Source organism: Octopus bimaculoides, chromosome 2 (genome assembly GCF_046866305.1).
Source record: "Octopus bimaculoides isolate indiv1 chromosome 2, ASM4686630v1, whole genome shotgun sequence".
NCBI classification, from domain to species: Eukaryota; Metazoa; Mollusca; class Cephalopoda; order Octopoda; family Octopodidae; genus Octopus; species Octopus bimaculoides.
The window spans coordinates 80,872,813-80,889,467 of NC_142929.1; the positions used below are offsets into that span (position 1 = coordinate 80,872,813).

The 16,655-nt window shown below is 38.0% G+C and overlaps 1 protein-coding gene across 1 annotated transcript; it reads right to left on the bottom strand.

Moving 5' to 3' along the window:
• Positions 1 to 15,249: 15,249 nt before the first annotated feature.
• Positions 15,250 to 15,741, bottom strand: LOC106872445 (protein CFDP2). Its single transcript, XM_014919448.1, has one exon. The coding sequence runs from the start codon at positions 15,739 to 15,741 to the stop codon at positions 15,250 to 15,252; it is 492 nt and encodes a 163-aa protein (XP_014774934.1).
• Positions 15,742 to 16,655: the final 914 nt, after the last annotated feature.

Sequence of the window (16,655 nt, forward strand, 5' to 3'; positions counted from 1 at the left end):
CGCGCGCGCACACACACACACACACACACACACACACACACACAAGTATATACATACATACACATAGGTATATATATATTTTAAGCATACAGCATGTATATGTACGGCATGCATTCCTATATAAAGACTAATATATAGATATAAACATGTATGTAAATATACGTAGAATATATCTACATACATTAATATTTGGATTAAGAACTATGGCCATAAAGTCATATACGGAGACACATAAGGATCAAAACGTAGCACATGCTTACAAAGAAACATACACTCTCTCTTTCTCACACACTATTTTTCTCTTTCTCTTTCGCTCTCTTTTTTACACACATACCCACTCTGTCTCTAAAACTCACGCGCTCGCACACACATACAAAGTTAATGTTTCTATCTTAAAGTCGACATATTCCTGCGCAAAGTTCGTTGATAGATTACATATGTCTCTGTAAATTCTTCGAATGGACATAAGAACTCATAAATCGTATGAGCATACACACACACACACACAACATGCACACAAACTTACACACTTACACAAACACACACACACACACGCGCACGCATACATTTCTATATATAACGATATATAGAGATGCACATTTATAGATATATTTTGAAGCGCATTTCTACATATAAGTTTGTATATATGTACCCATGTTAGCTAGATCTACATGTTTGTATGTATATATGTATGTATTATATTTGTATACGTGTGTGTAAAAGAGAGAGAGAGAGAGAGACAGACAGACAGACTGACAGACAGTGACAGAGACAGAGACACAGACAGACCGGGTGAGGGCCGGAGATAGAGTATATAAAATGTGTGTTTACTCCTAAGAAACATTGAAAAAATACATACATATATACATACAAACTTACATGCATACTTACATGCAACCATGCATACACATTCATCCATACATACATATATATATATATATATATATATATATATATATATATATATATATATATATATACATATATATATATATATATATATATATATATATATATATATGTATGTATATATATATATATATATATATATATATATACATATATATATATATATGTATATATGTGTATATATATATATATATATATATATATATATATATATATATATATATATATATATATATATATATATATATATATATATATATATATACATACAAGGTATATATATATATATATATATATATATATATATATATATTGGCGACAAGAAACCTACGCATGTATAAACTAGTATATATAATCGGGTATGAGTATCTATATGCATAACTAGGATTGTATTCGTGTGTATGTATATATTTATATTTGTATAGACTCGTACGTGTCTGTACGTGTGTTTGGTATCATAGGTGATGTGTGAGGTAGGGAGGGTGTGAGTTTGTTGTGTGTGTGTGAGGAGGGGGGTCTCTGGATATAGAATATATTAACAAATACGTCCTTAAATACATTCATATATGTATACACATATGTATGTATGTATGTATGTATGCATGTATGTATGTATGTTTGTATACACATACGTACACACACATATGTGAATATTTATTGGGATATATATGTTCATGACTGTGTATATGCGGAGTGGTGTGTAAATGTTTGAATATATACATGTACGTGTGTGTTTATGTATATATGTATGTATACATACACACTCACATGTATTTACATATATGTATGTGCATACACACACACACACACACACACACACACATATATATATATATATATATATATATATATATATATATTTACCTCTCTCCCTCTCTCTTTATACATATATATATATATATATATATATATATCAATATACATACATACATACACATGTCTATGTCTTTAGTATGGAGGTGTTTGAAGTCTGTGTCTGTCTGTCTGTCTGTATGTATGTATGTATGTATGTATGTGTGACTATGTCTGTGTACATGTATATGTGTGTGTCAGTGTGTATAGCTTGATCAAATGTCACATGATGTGGAACTAATACGTTAATCCTCTCCACAACAGATCCAACGCCAGCTTTCAGCATTCATAGCGTCTGATATTACAACAGGCTCACATAACAGCTGGCGGTTCTGACTGGAGCCGGTGGTGGTAATGGTTGTGGTGGTGGAGGTGGGGGAGGTGGTAGTAGTAGTAGTGGTTGCAGTTGTGGTTACAGTGGTGGTGATGGTATCAATAGTTGTTGTCCGGTGGTGGTGGTGGTGATGGTGGTGGTGGTGGTGGTAATGGCACTAGTGGCAACGGTAGTAATGGTAGTTTCGATTGGTGGTGGTGGTGGTGGTGGTCGTCGTCGACGTCGTCGTGGTTGCGGCGGCGGAGGCGATGATCGTGATGGCACTGACGGTAGGTAATGTTTAGTGGTACAGGTAAATCTAGTTGTATTACTGGTATGGAAATGGGGAACTTTAGTGTTGGTGATAGTTGATCATAAGCGCTGTTGTAGGGGTGGAGGTGATTGTGATGTGGTGGTGATTGTGATGTGGTGGTGATTGTGATGCGGTGGCGGTTTTGGCGATAGTGGTTATAGAGGAACTGGTGTGTCGGTTTTAGTGTATACGTGATATGGCGGTAATGCTTATTTTGGTGACCAAGTGGTGCTGATGGACCGGTTGCTTGCAGCGATGGCAGCATTCCTTGTGTTTACTTTGATTTTGTTATTGCTGTTGTTGATGTTAGTAGTGCTGGCGCTTGTGGTGGTGGTAGTGGTGGCGCTTGTGGTGGTGGTAGTGGTGGTAATACTTGCAGTTGTTTTGATGTGTCACAGTGGTCATCCCTTATCTATCAGTTCCATATCATCTTTATTGCTTGGTCAAACAAAGCATAGCCAGACATTTGAGAGTTCCGTGGTTCCGCTGGCCACCGTCTCCACAAGCCCTATACTGGCTTATCCTGTGACATATCGTATTTTCTCCGTCGGTCACTCACTTTCTGTATGAATAGGTTATTTGCTTCCTGTACCCGTAAGGTCATGCAGTTCTTCTACGATTTTTCATTTCATTCGTCAAAAAGAAATGGCAATGCCCTTTACCTCCACAGGTTCTCCATTTAAGAATGAAGATGGGTTTAACTACGTAACGCAATAGTAGTTGATGTCTATTGAAAGCTGTAGATTTTTGATGGTGAGAGTAACAAAAGGGTATCAGTGTAACACGAAAGAAACAAGAGTCTAAAGGAAATTTTGTCGACCACATACTTACATGCACACATATATACATACATACACACACACATACGTACATACAAACATACATACACACACGTATATATATATATATATATATATATATATATATATATATATAGTGTAGTATATTGCCACTTAAGTGTGGCTGACCCCTAGGGGTGGGTGTTACTGTTGCTTTTAGCCCCAGGAGGACATCTCCTCCAGCTGGCTTATCGACACACGACTGTGTCCTGTTTGCCAAGGGAGTTATCCCTCTCACCGCGACCAGCAGCACGAACGTATCCGGATTTCAGGGTTATTTCCCTTCGTCGGCGTTCGACAGCTGATGACCTTGGTGAGAGAGACAAATCTGGCAAATCTTATATCTTCTTTTCCAGTGGCATTCTTCACTGATATTGAAAAGGTGAAAACAAGCAATGTTAATTCTCTAAATGAAGTATTAACAGTAACTGCACGATAAAGTGTAGTATATTGCCACTTAAGTGTGGCTGACCCCTAGGGGTGGGTGTTACTGTTGCTTTTAGCCCCAGGAGGACATCTCCTCCAGCTGGCTTATCGACACACGACTGTGTCCTGTTTGCCAAGGGAGTTATCCCTCTCACCGCGACCAGCAGCACGAACGTATCCGGATTTCAGGGTTATTTCCCTTCGTCGGCGTTCGACAGCTGATGACCTTGGTGAGAGAGACAAATCTGGCAAATCTTATATCTTCTTTTCCAGTGGCATTCTTCACTGATATTGAAAAGGTGAAAACAAGCAATGTTAATTCTCTAAATGAAGTATTAACAGTAACTGCACGATAAAGTGTAGTATATTGCCACTTAAGTGTGGCTGACCCCTAGGGGTGGGTGTTACTGTTGCTTTTAGCCCCAGGAGGACATCTCCTCCAGCTGGCTTATCGACACACGACTGTGTCCTGTTTGCCAAGGGAGTTATCCCTCTCACCGCGACCAGCAGCACGAACGTATCCGGATTTCAGGGTTATTTCCCTTCGTCGGCGTTCGACAGCTGATGACCTTGGTGAGAGAGACAAATCTGGCAAATCTTATATCTTCTTTTCCAGTGGCATTCTTCACTGATAAGCCAGCTGGAGGAGATGTCCTCCTGGGGCTAAAAGCAACAGTAACACCCACCCCTAGGGGTCAGCCACACTTAAGTGGCAATATACTACACTTTATCGTGCAGTTACTGTTAATACTTCATTTAGAGAATTAACATTGCTTGTTTTCACCTTTTCAATATCAGTGAAGAATGCCACTGGAAAAGAAGATATAAGATTTGCCAGATTTGTCTCTCTCACCAAGGTCATCAGCTGTCGAACGCCGACGAAGGGAAATAACCCTGAAATCCGGATACGTTCGTGCTGCTGGTCGCGGTGAGAGGGATAACTCCCTTGGCAAACAGGACACAGTCGTGTGTCGATAAGCCAGCTGGAGGAGATGTCCTCCTGGGGCTAAAAGCAACAGTAACACCCACCCCTAGGGGTCAGCCACACTTAAGTGGCAATATACTACACTTTATCGTGCAGTTACTGTTAATACTTCATTTAGAGAATTAACATTGCTTATATATATATATATATATATATATATATATATATATATATACTGCAGTGAGCACATAAATGTGCAACAAGGTGGAAAAAAGAGTACTCAAATACCAGAGGTAGAGTGATATGCTTTATTTAAAAGCAGCAGAAATATAAAAAAAACTGTTACTCGGAGTTTCACGTTCTCGTTCATCGGACAGTTTTGTTGGAAATTTCTAACAAAACTGACAGTTTTGTTTTAAATAAAGTATATATATATATATATATCCAAAATTTTAAATTTAAAAGAGAGCTTTGACGCTGATATCCATTATTATTGAAATTTATTCCTATGTCAACATTTCTGTATAAGGCTATATTTAACTGTTAAATTCAAGTCAAGCATATGAATTACCTTATACATCTTCAGGCAAAAAGGTAAAGAACAAAAGGTAAACACCAAATCATCGTCTCTAAGTCCAGTCCATATTCAAATTTCTCCTTAAATAACTCGTTAAATAAATTCCTTCTTAAATAAAGGTCCGTTAAAGGGAGAAACCCCTCATAATATTATTAATAAATTATAAACAATCACATATTACAATGGAAATCTATATTATATTATCTCTAGAAGCTTTAGCAAAAGACACAACTGCTATTGGTAAATTATACATTGATATGGCCTGCCTTAAGACCTAATATTATACTATAATATACTATAAAACCCGGTCATACTGCAATTTATAATTCATTTAAACCAGAGAAACGTGTGTCTTGGAAAATGTGTACATCTTAGAGCATTATTTGTTAGTTTATTTATCAACTTACCCTTAGAGAATAATATAAAATATAGTTCTAAATTACATAACGAACAATATCTCCTACCTTTGTCATACGGGAAAGACCTCCCGATATCGACCATTCTAACGAATATTGCTTTTTTGTTCTTTCAGTTCCCAAATGAATTTACTAAGACTAGTGCTTGCTATTTTACTTCTATCTCTAATGGTACTATAATGATTAGATAATCTTTTACAGATTTGTCCCGAAGTACACTCCAGGTATCGGCTAACGTCTGTCTGAGTCCTTACCTTACATTGATAAACTACATTTCTAACTCTCGCATTAGGGCCTTCGAACTTCAATCTTCTGGGGTTGACCTCTGTTACTGTAATCATATTCCGATTATTATTATTATTATTATTATTATTATTATTATTATTATTATTATTATTATTATTATTATTATTGTTATTATTATTATTATCATTTATATCAGGGTTCATATCGCTATCCACCCCTATTCCTTTTGATTTAAGTATTTGTTTGTGTGTTATAATGAAATAATTACTATGAAGCATTGTGTACAATATATTGTATAAAAGATCGTGAGTAAGGCCACATCGGCAACATTCGTCAATTTCTTGAAAATGGGGTCATATTCGCGAAATATTGAATACAAGGTAAGTCTACATTAATTCACATATTAGTTTTCTTGTGGTTTACCTTGCATTTACTTCGCATTGTTTTGTCCTTGCCCACTATCTTTTATACAATATATATATTAATACCTAGTAGAAATAACAGAGTGACCCAAGGCCCGAGAGTTTCGTGCGTTAGCACCATTTATCAAACTATTCAGAGGTCGAAGACCCGTGAGTTTTTATAGCTGCTGATAAAATAAATAAATATATTTCCCCATGGAATGAATGTTCTTGAACGAATTATAGCAATGTCACGTGAATAATTCAAAATGTTTTCCCGTGATGTCGTTCAATAAGCAAATACTTATAAATTGCTTATTTATGTCTACCCGTTAATTACATAACGGGTAAACATTTTGAATTATCCACGTGACATTATCATAATACGTTCTAGAACATTCCATAGGGAAATATATTTATCTATCAACATCTATATAAACTCACAGACCTTCAACCTGTGAATAATTTGATAAGTGCCAACATACGAATCTCTCGAACCTTGAGTCACTCTGTTACTTCTGCTAGATATTAATAGAAATATACATATACTCATATTTTGAGTTCTCTTTTTCTTGTTTGCATCAAGATGCCTATCGGGCGGCTTTTAAGCTAGCATATAGCTTTTAAGCAACCGACCCTGAATGGGAAGACCTGCAAACAGATCCCTGACTTGTTTTGGAGAATTTGTTGCAATTGCTTCCTCCAGGGTCATGTCCCAATGATGATTATATTTGTCGCAAAAAATCATATTAAAAAAATCACCAAAAACAATCGCAGTAATGAAAACTTGGGAATCCAAAATTTCAGGATTATGGTACCGGATTCGGCCCGGAATGTTTTTATTTACTCAGAGTCAGCCTGAGTCCAAAATGGTATGATATGTTGAATTACGGCCTCTAGGAGTAAAGTTGAAAGAGTATGACACACTGACACACTGACATTCACATATATTATATTATATTATATTATATTATATTATATTATATTATATCATATCATATCATATCATATCATATCATAACCGCTTGTGCGGTGGATTTGAAAAGCTATAATATACAAAGATGAGACATGTGCTATTTTATTTCATAATTATATGCTAATTTTTTGGCGTACACACTGATGAGAACTTCGCCTAGGAAATTATTTTATTTGTTAATTAAAGTTCGAAATCTAGGTCCAGTAACAAAATATGGTAAATGTTTTTATTTTTCATTCCCTTCGACATTAATCTTAACTGTGGTTTGGATTTTGACTGTTCCTTCTAGCATGTAAGGTGTCCCGTTTAGGGTCACCTCTTTGGTGTTTAAATGTACACTAATTATATATATATATATGTATATATATATATATATATATATATATATATATATATATATATATATATATATATATATATATATATAAATGTATATATATATATATATATGTATATATATATATATATATATATATATATATATATATATATATATATATATATATATATATATACATATATATATATATATACATTTATATATATATATATATATATATATATATATATATGTATATATATATATACATATATATATATATATATACATTTATATATATATATATATATATATATATATATATATATATATATATATATATATATATATATATATATATGTTAATATATAAAAACAAAAAGATAAAGAGAGCAAAGGTAAGGTTGGAGAAGTATTTTATGGATAGAGTTTTACAGCTGTTTCTGGGAAGATCCAGTATTTCCCTTCATCGGAGACAGAAAAAATAAAGTAATCTATTATTATATCCATAGGCGGATATTTTTAGTATGAAGTGGTAAAGAGTTTGATGTGCTGAAAAAAGAGGGAACAGCACTTGAAGTGTAGTTTCATTCCAGTAGTAAATATCCGTGTAGAAATCCGTGCAAAGTAATCCCTGTATGGATTACTTTGCAGGGATTTCTACACGGATATTTACCACTGGAATGAAACTACACTTCAAGTACTGTTCCCTCTTTTTTTAGCACATCAAACTCTTTACCACTTCATACTAAAAATATCCGCCTATGGATATAATAATAGATTACTTTATTTTTTCTGTCTCCGATGAAGGGAAGTACTGGATCTTCCCAGAAACAGCTGTAAGACTCTATCCATAAAATACTTCTCCAACCTTACCTTTGCTCTCTTTATCTTTTTGTTTTTATATATTTACATATACACACGCTAATACACGACTTATAATACCCAATCCTGTTCATACAACGACTGGGGCAAACTAGTCGGTATACAGCACTTACTCGGTATTACCTGCATCCTCCTGGGTTTGGTTAAATCCAATACCCTCCTCAACCTTATATATATATATATATATATATATATATATATATATATATATATATATGGGAGAGTATACAAATAATAACAACAGACGAGGACAGGTGGTGTAAATAACAAAAGGATATATTAGTATGACGCTCGGGAATACGGAAAGTCTTTGACGTTTCGAGCTACGCTCTTCAACAGAAAGAATACGGAGACAAGGAGAAAAACACGGAGAAAAAAAATTGAATAGTGTTCAGTCAACGGTCAATCATAATAATGGCCGATCATAACAATGGCTGACCGGAAGTTAGAAATTCTTTTTTCAGGAGAGCTAAGAAAGGGGGAGATAACAAACGGTGATCGGGAACGAGGGGCTGTGTGTGGGACGTAGAATGCTGGTGATCTTGACGTATGTAGTGGGAAAATGGGGAAGGGAGAAAGGGAGAAAGGGAGAAAGTAGTTGGTCAGTTGTAGTGTGTGCGTGGTGTGATGCGAGGGTTTTGGTGTGGTGTGATGTGAGGGTGTTGGGAGGTGGGGAAGGCATGGGTGGAGTGTGGGTTAGGCTGAGGGTGGGGTAGAGGTAGGGGTCTGTGGGTAGGTGGGGTATGTGGGTAGGGGTGGGTGGTGGGTGTAAGGAATTGGATGGGGTGGAGTGGGAAGGTAGAGTAGGAGTGTTGTGGGGTGTGGTGGGATGAGCTTATGAGGGGGTGTTGACGAGGAGGGAGAAGGGGAAGGTGGATGTAAGAGAGGGGGAAGATGGGTATGGGAGGGGAGAGGAAGAGAGGAGAGAGGGTAGGTATAAGAGAGGGAAGGTGGATTGAGAGAGGGGGAAGGTGGGTATGGGGGGAGAGAAAGAGGGGAAGGTGGGTATGGGGGGGAGAAAGAGAGGAAGAGAAAAGAGAGGAAGAGAAAGAGAGGAAGAGAAAGAGAGGAAGAGAAAGAGAGTGAGAGAGAGGGAAGAGGGTATGGGGGGAGAAAGAGAGGAAGAGAAAGAGAGTGAGAGAGAGGGGAAGAGAGTGAGAGAGTAAGGGTGAGAGAGTAAGAGAGTAAGAGTGTAGAGAGTAGGAGAGTAAGAGTGTAGAGAGTAAGAGTGAGAGAGGGGGGAGTACGAGAGAAGAGAGTGAGAGAGAGTAAGAGAGAGGAGAGAAAGAGTAGGGGTGAAGAGAAGTGGGAGTGGAGAGAAGTAGGAAGAGAAGTTGGAGTGAAGAGAAGTAGGAAGAGAAGTGGGAAGAGAAGTGGGAAGAGAAATAGGAATGAAGAGAAGTAGGAAGAGAAGTAGGAAGAGAAGTTGGAGTGAAGAGAAGTAGGAGTGAAGAGAGGTAGGAAGAGAAGTGGGAAGAGAAGTAGGAATGAAGAGAAGTAGGAAGAGAAGTAGGAGTGAAGAGAGGTGAAGAGACGTACAAAGAAGTAGGAGTCGGAGCAGGAGGTGGGGGAGGGGAGAGATGGGTGGTAGGAGGGAGGGTGGGGGAGAGAGACAGGAGGAGGGGGTTAGATGAAGAGGGTTAGATGAAGAGTGGAGGGGAGTTGAGCCCATTTGGCGCAAAGGAGCAAAGATAGAAGATTAATCCCTGTTCACGGCGCAAACGGGAGTCCGGATGGCCCCTGTGCATGGACAATCCAAACACAGACAGGTGTTGCCGCAAGGAGTGGCCGGCAGAACCGAAGTGGCGTGACACCGGGGTGTCATTACCGACGTTAATGTCTCGGAGGTGTTCCGCGAATCGGTCGGCCAGGCGGCGCCCCGTTTGTCCGATGTACAGAGATTGGCAGAGGGAGCAGGTGAGGCAATATATGATGTTGGTAGACGTGCAGGTGAAGGAGTCGGTGATGCGATAGGGTCGATGATGGGTGCTGGTGAGGAGGGTGGTGTTGGAGAGGTAAGGGCAAGTGCGGCAGCGTGGGCGGGAGCCGGGGAACGAGCCAGGTTGGGAGGTTGAGTTGGGCAAAGAAGCTGTGGACCAAGAGGTCCCGTAGGTTGTGGGCTCGTTTGAAGGAGGGGAGGGGTCGATTAGGGAAGATGTGGGAGGTGGAGGGGTCGGACTGGAGGCGCCGAAAAGCTCGGAGATGGAGCGTTGGAGGGGTAGAGTGGTGGGATGGTAGGTGAGGGGAAAAGGGAGGCGGGAAACGGCAGGGCGTGTTCGGGGGGAGAGAGCAGATGCACGGTCCACAGAACGTGCTCTGGCAAGGGCGGTGTGGATGGTGGTGGGTGGATATCCACGCAGGCTAAAGTGGTGAGCCATGAGTTGAGACTGAGTCTCAAAGTCATGGCTGTCGCTACAAAGTCTGCGTAGACGGAGGAATTGGGAATAGGGGATGGAAAGTTTTGTGTGTCTAGGGTGGGAGGAGGAGAAGTTGAGATAGGAGTGTGAGTCTGTGTGTTTGTAGTGGATGGAGGTGCTAAGGGCGGAGTGGAGGATGCTGACATATACATATATAAATATATGTACATATATATACATATATATATATACATATTCATATATATATATATAGATATACATATATACATATATATATATATATACATATATATATATATGTGTATATATGTATGTACATATATTCATATGTATATACATATATATATGCATATATATATATATATATATATATATATATATATATATATATATGTATATATATATATATATATATATATATATATACAATTAAACCTTGGGAGAGGCATTATGCCGGTAATAAACACACGCACTGGTTCAGTCCTTTATTAATTTATATAGTTTTTTGTTAAATTATTTCATTGCACTCTTGTAATCTCTTCAGTCCCCTTCATTTATACGGTTATGCATATCTTTCTATATGTGCGGGTGTAGGTGTGTGATGGGAGGGTCTGCGTATATATATATATATATATATATATATATATATATATATATATATATATATATATATATATATAAGTACATATATGTATATGTTTGGATGAGGGAGTGTGAATGTATGCCTGTATATATACGTATATTTATATGTATAAATTTCTAAATATATATTTATTATGTTATGTGTATGCATGTAAACACCTATGTGTATATGAAGATGAGGCTGCGTGCACATACACATATATATATACATGTGTGCGTGTGTGGATATGCGTATATATATGAGTACGTACATACACATATGTTTGTGTGTGTATGTGCATGTACGTATACATGTTTGTGTGAGTGTGTACGTATGTAAACGTTGTGAACGCAGGAGGTTTATGTCTATGTATTGTGAGAATATGGTTTCGTGTAGTTTTATCTTTTTTCTTTTTCTACCTATTAGAGTAACTTCCCTTTTATTCAACGGTTTTTCATACCGTCTGTTACCATTAATATCCGACGAGAATGCATCATAGCTCTTCGCCCCGACATTCAGAACCTTCTATTGTTTATTCTAAATTATACCATATATAAATAATCCTCTATTTATCTAATATCGAGGTCTCATTCTTTTGTTGTTACTTTTTATGATATATATATATATATATATATATATATGTGTGTGTGTGTGTGTGTGTGTGTGTGTGTGTGTGTGTCTGTGTGTGTGTGTGCGTGTGTGTTTGTGTGTGAGTGAGAGAGAGAGAGAGAGAGAGAGAGAGAGAGAGAAGATAGATAGATAGATAGATAGATAGATAGATAGATAGATAGATAGATAGATAGATAGATAGATAGATAGATATTGGGATGGACGGATGAATATTTGCAAAGGACGGTCTCTTGCATAGTTTCTATTCTCGTCAGTTCTCCGAGTAGCAACCTAATAATTGTACAGTGAATGTATTTGTGTTTCCGTTGTCTTTTTCCTTCCCCTTCACTCTATCACTCTCTCTTTCTTGTGTGTGTATGCGAATGATGGAGCAAATAAAAGAAAGTATTACTCAATACATATATTAGTCTTGGTTCCACCTGTTCTTAACGGATCCTTGGGCAAGGACTTGCTTCCACTGAGTGCGATCTGCTGCAGACGTGTTTGCATCAGTCCAGGTCAGTTGCTATTCCTCGTGGAGAGTACTGCACCAATTTTGGGGCAGCCTTCCTTCACTTGTTAGTAGGATACGACCGTCCTTACTTTTATGTTTTGGAAAAAGAATTTCTGTGCACCTATATCTTGGCCATTAGCTGTTCTTTCGTTGTAGGGATTATTGGTGCTTGATCTGACGCTATTATTGGTGTGTTCCGTTGTATTCCTTGAGGGTTTCGGTGACTGGAAGGATCAAGGGAGTAGTCCTTATCATTAGGATATATTTCAGTAGTAATTGAACACAAAATGCCAAAGTTATTCTGTACACAGTTGGAAACTTCTACAGTAACAATCTTCTTGCATGTCCGGCTAATATTCCATCTGTAGTATTTTTATTTCATTCTGTTGGTGGTCTATGGGTGTGGTTTGTATATACAACCTATCACGATTGTAGTGTATAGTGCATTGTATTCTTCGTTGTCGACAGTTTTTCGTTACTACAGAGAATTCCAGGCAAGATTAACGTCATTCATATTGGAACTAACTGTTTCTATACTAATGGTGATTCTAACTTACTAAGTCAGTATAGTTCCTTGCTATTTTTATCCCACTTCCACATTGCGTTTTGCTCACTTGTTATTTTTGTGACGTCTATTTATAGGCTGCTGACATTTTTATAGAAAATAATATCAGGTCTGTTATTTTCAGCCTTCTGGTTTGTCTGTCTGTCTGCTACCATTTTCTATGATTTTCGTATAAAAAAGGGAAACTGATTAGTCAGGCCTGCCTGGAGCAGTTCTATTTCGGATCTCCAAGTATATTTGGTGGAAGATATTGGCATCAAATTTTGGCACAATGCCAGCAATTTCATGGAAGGGGGATAGTCTCATTGACCCCAGTAGGCAACTGGTGCTTATTTTATCGATCCCCAAATGATGAAAGGCAAAATCGACTGCGGTAGAATTTGAACTCAAAATATAAAGACGGGTGAAATGCCGCTAAGCAATTTGCTTGGCGTGCTAACGGTTCTGCCAGCTCGCCGCCTTATATGTTGGAAGACACTAACAGGCATTCTGTTGTAAAATGTTTATGGTTTCAAAACTACACCACTTTGGCGATATATCTTGTACAGGAATTACAGATATGACTATCGGTGGCATTGAAGTTGGTATCTTAAAGCAAAATGTTGGTTGTACTTCCCCTTTATATTCGATATGTTTTATCCAGCTCAAATTCATTGTTATTTTTAAGTAAAGTATTCAGCTTGTGGAAATATTTCCATACAAGAACATACCAGTCTTTATAGTTACTTATCGTATGATTGGTATGCTTATTTTTGTCGAAACCCCAACATCCACAAAACAGACACAAAATTCTTGTTTGCATTCACTCTCCAATCTATGAACATCAGGTTGGGCCTGCCAACAAGTTCTAATCAGTTAACGGCCACCATATATGCTAACAGGGTTATTTTGCCTGGACATTGCTTTTTAATCACTTGTCTTTCTTTTCTTTCCACTCTTTATTCTATATTTTGAGAAAGGACAATATCCGAAGCCTCATAATCGGTTTCAGTTCTCCGAGTAGCAACCTAATAATTGTACAGTGAATGTATTTGTGTTTCCGTTGTCTTTTTCCTTCCCCTTCACTCTATCACTCTCTCTTTCTTGTGTGTTTATGCGAATGATGGAGCAAATAAAAGAAAGTATTACTCAATACATATATTAGTCTTGGTTCCACCTGTTCTTAACGGATCCTTGGGCAAGGACTTGCTTCCACTGAGTGCGATCTGCTGCAGACGTGTTTGCATCAGTCCAGGTCAGTTGCTATTCCTCGTGGAGAGTACTGCACCAATTTTGGGGCAGCCTTCCTTCACTTGTTAGTAGGATACGACCGTCCTTACTTTTAATTGGAACACTGCTCTCACGACGGCTTCTACTCAATTCTCTAACTATCCGGTAAAGTGTCTTGGTGTCGTTAGCGTCCGCTGCTTCTTGTGCTTCTACTGTTTGTCCCCTAGCTACTTCCTCTTATCCTTGCGGCAGCTCTTTTTTTTATGTGTTTGTTCAACTTTTTGTATTTTGAATCCTCTGTACTCCACTTTTTATGTTTTGGCCTGGTCCCTTATTGCTTCGACCTTTTCACTCTTGTCGACAAGACTCCACGAGTTGTCTGTAATCCATCGATCCCAGCGTGTTCCTCTTCTTCCGAGTACTTCATCTGTATTCTCCCTCACAATGTCGTCTGCATGTTCCAGTGCCTAGAATCTGCTTTGCATTACCTCGTGAAAAATATCTGCTGTCCGCAGGTCTTTCAATCTTTCTACTGCGTACGATCTCACTTTCTTTGCAACTTTGTTTTTCTTCAGCTTCAAGCAAACTTTTCCTATCACAAGAGTGTGGTCAGATTCCAAATCTGCTCCCCGGTAGACGCAAAAGTCTTGAAGAGAACTACGCCGCCTTGTGCTTATAAAGATATTGTCAATTTCATTCCTTATGTTTCCGTCAGGTGATGTCCACGTCATTTTGTCTGAAGAAGGTGTTTCCGACACTAAGGTCACAGGTGTTGCCGAGATTCAGCAATTTTTCTCCATGGCTGCTGATTTCTGGTAAGCAACGAAGGCCAATAATCGATCCAATACCCTTTCTGTCTGGGTTGATCTTGGCATTGAAATCACCTTTGACTAGTTTGAGATCGAAACTAGAGGATTCGCCAATGACACTATGTAGCTGCTTGTAAAATGCGTTCTTAACATGTTTCAGCTGAGTCTGTCGGGGTATAAATTTGCACTATGGTCACTTTTGCAATTCCAATGTTCAACTTAGTTGTGATTAATCGGTTGATAACTGGCTCCCATCCAATCAGTGCTTGTGATGCCTCCTTACTCAAGATGATACCGACACCATGAATAGGCTGGTCTTCATGCCCAGAGCACAGAACATTTATTCCATTGCAGTGGAATTGCCCCTGTCCAGTCCATCTGATCTCCCTGGCACCCATTACGTCTAGGCAATAAGCTTTCATTTCCTTCAGCGCCTGGTCCATCCGCCCTGCTTGAAAAGAGGTACAAACGTTCCAAGTACCGACTTTGATTATATTTTTGGTATTGAAGATTTTGTTCATCAGAGCTCGATCTTCCTTACAGATTTCCCTCGAACTCGATATACTCGCATCTGTAGATGATCTACCGCCTTTCCTCCGCCTCTGTATATGGCTGTTATTGTGACTCGTCGTTTCCATAGCAGGTCTTTCTTTTACGAGGTGGGGTTGCTAACTCTACGCTCAACCCTAAACATATACATACACAGACATATACATACACATGCATTTTAATAACTGTACATTCCTTTATCGACAAAGTAATAAAATATGTATCTGTATGTGTATATGTCTACGTATGTGTGCAATTGCGAGTATATATTTGAGTGTGTGTGTATACAACTTTGACTGATGCATAGCGGTGAACAATGTGTAAATTTTCCTATTTCATTAGTAAAGAAATACTCTCTTCGATAATTCTGGTCACAGTAAATATCATGAATCTTTGAATGTCTCATTGGAAACCTAAATCCATCGTCAATTTATTCTCAAAATACGGGATATACAAGAAAAGAGGAAAAATACAATGTCGATGGTAATATGATGAACGTGGTAGAAATTATGATCGTTATGGTTTTGTTCATGCTGGTAGAGATAAGGATGATGGTGTTAATGGTAGTATCGATAGGAGTAGATGATTGTTATTGTTGTTGTTGTTGGTGGTGGTGGTGGTGGTGATGGTGGTGTTAGTTGCAGTAATCATGGTGTTAATTATTATATTTTTCGTATCGATACCAAATCTTTCCATTATTTTACGCAATCATGCACCTTCCTTATGTTATTTCTCAAATCACCCAAACAACAAGGACAATTGAACAATGAGTAAACCAGCTGGTGTGTTAATGGAGATGGTATTGGTGGTATTGGTGGTGATGGCAGTGGTGGAGTTGGTATTGGTAATGGAGATGTGTTGGTGGTAGAGATGGTATTGTGGTGATGGTGTTTCTGGAGATGCTGTTGTTGTTATTGGTGGTAGTGGTGGTGGATATGATGGTGGTGATTGTGGTAGTGTTGGAGATGGTGCTGTTGTTGTTGCTGTTGACGGTGGTGGCAGT

Coding starts and splice junctions, on each gene's coding strand:
- LOC106872445 (XM_014919448.1), bottom strand. CDS start 15,741: ATGGAAACGACGAGTCACAATAACAGCCATATACAGAGGCGGAGGAAA.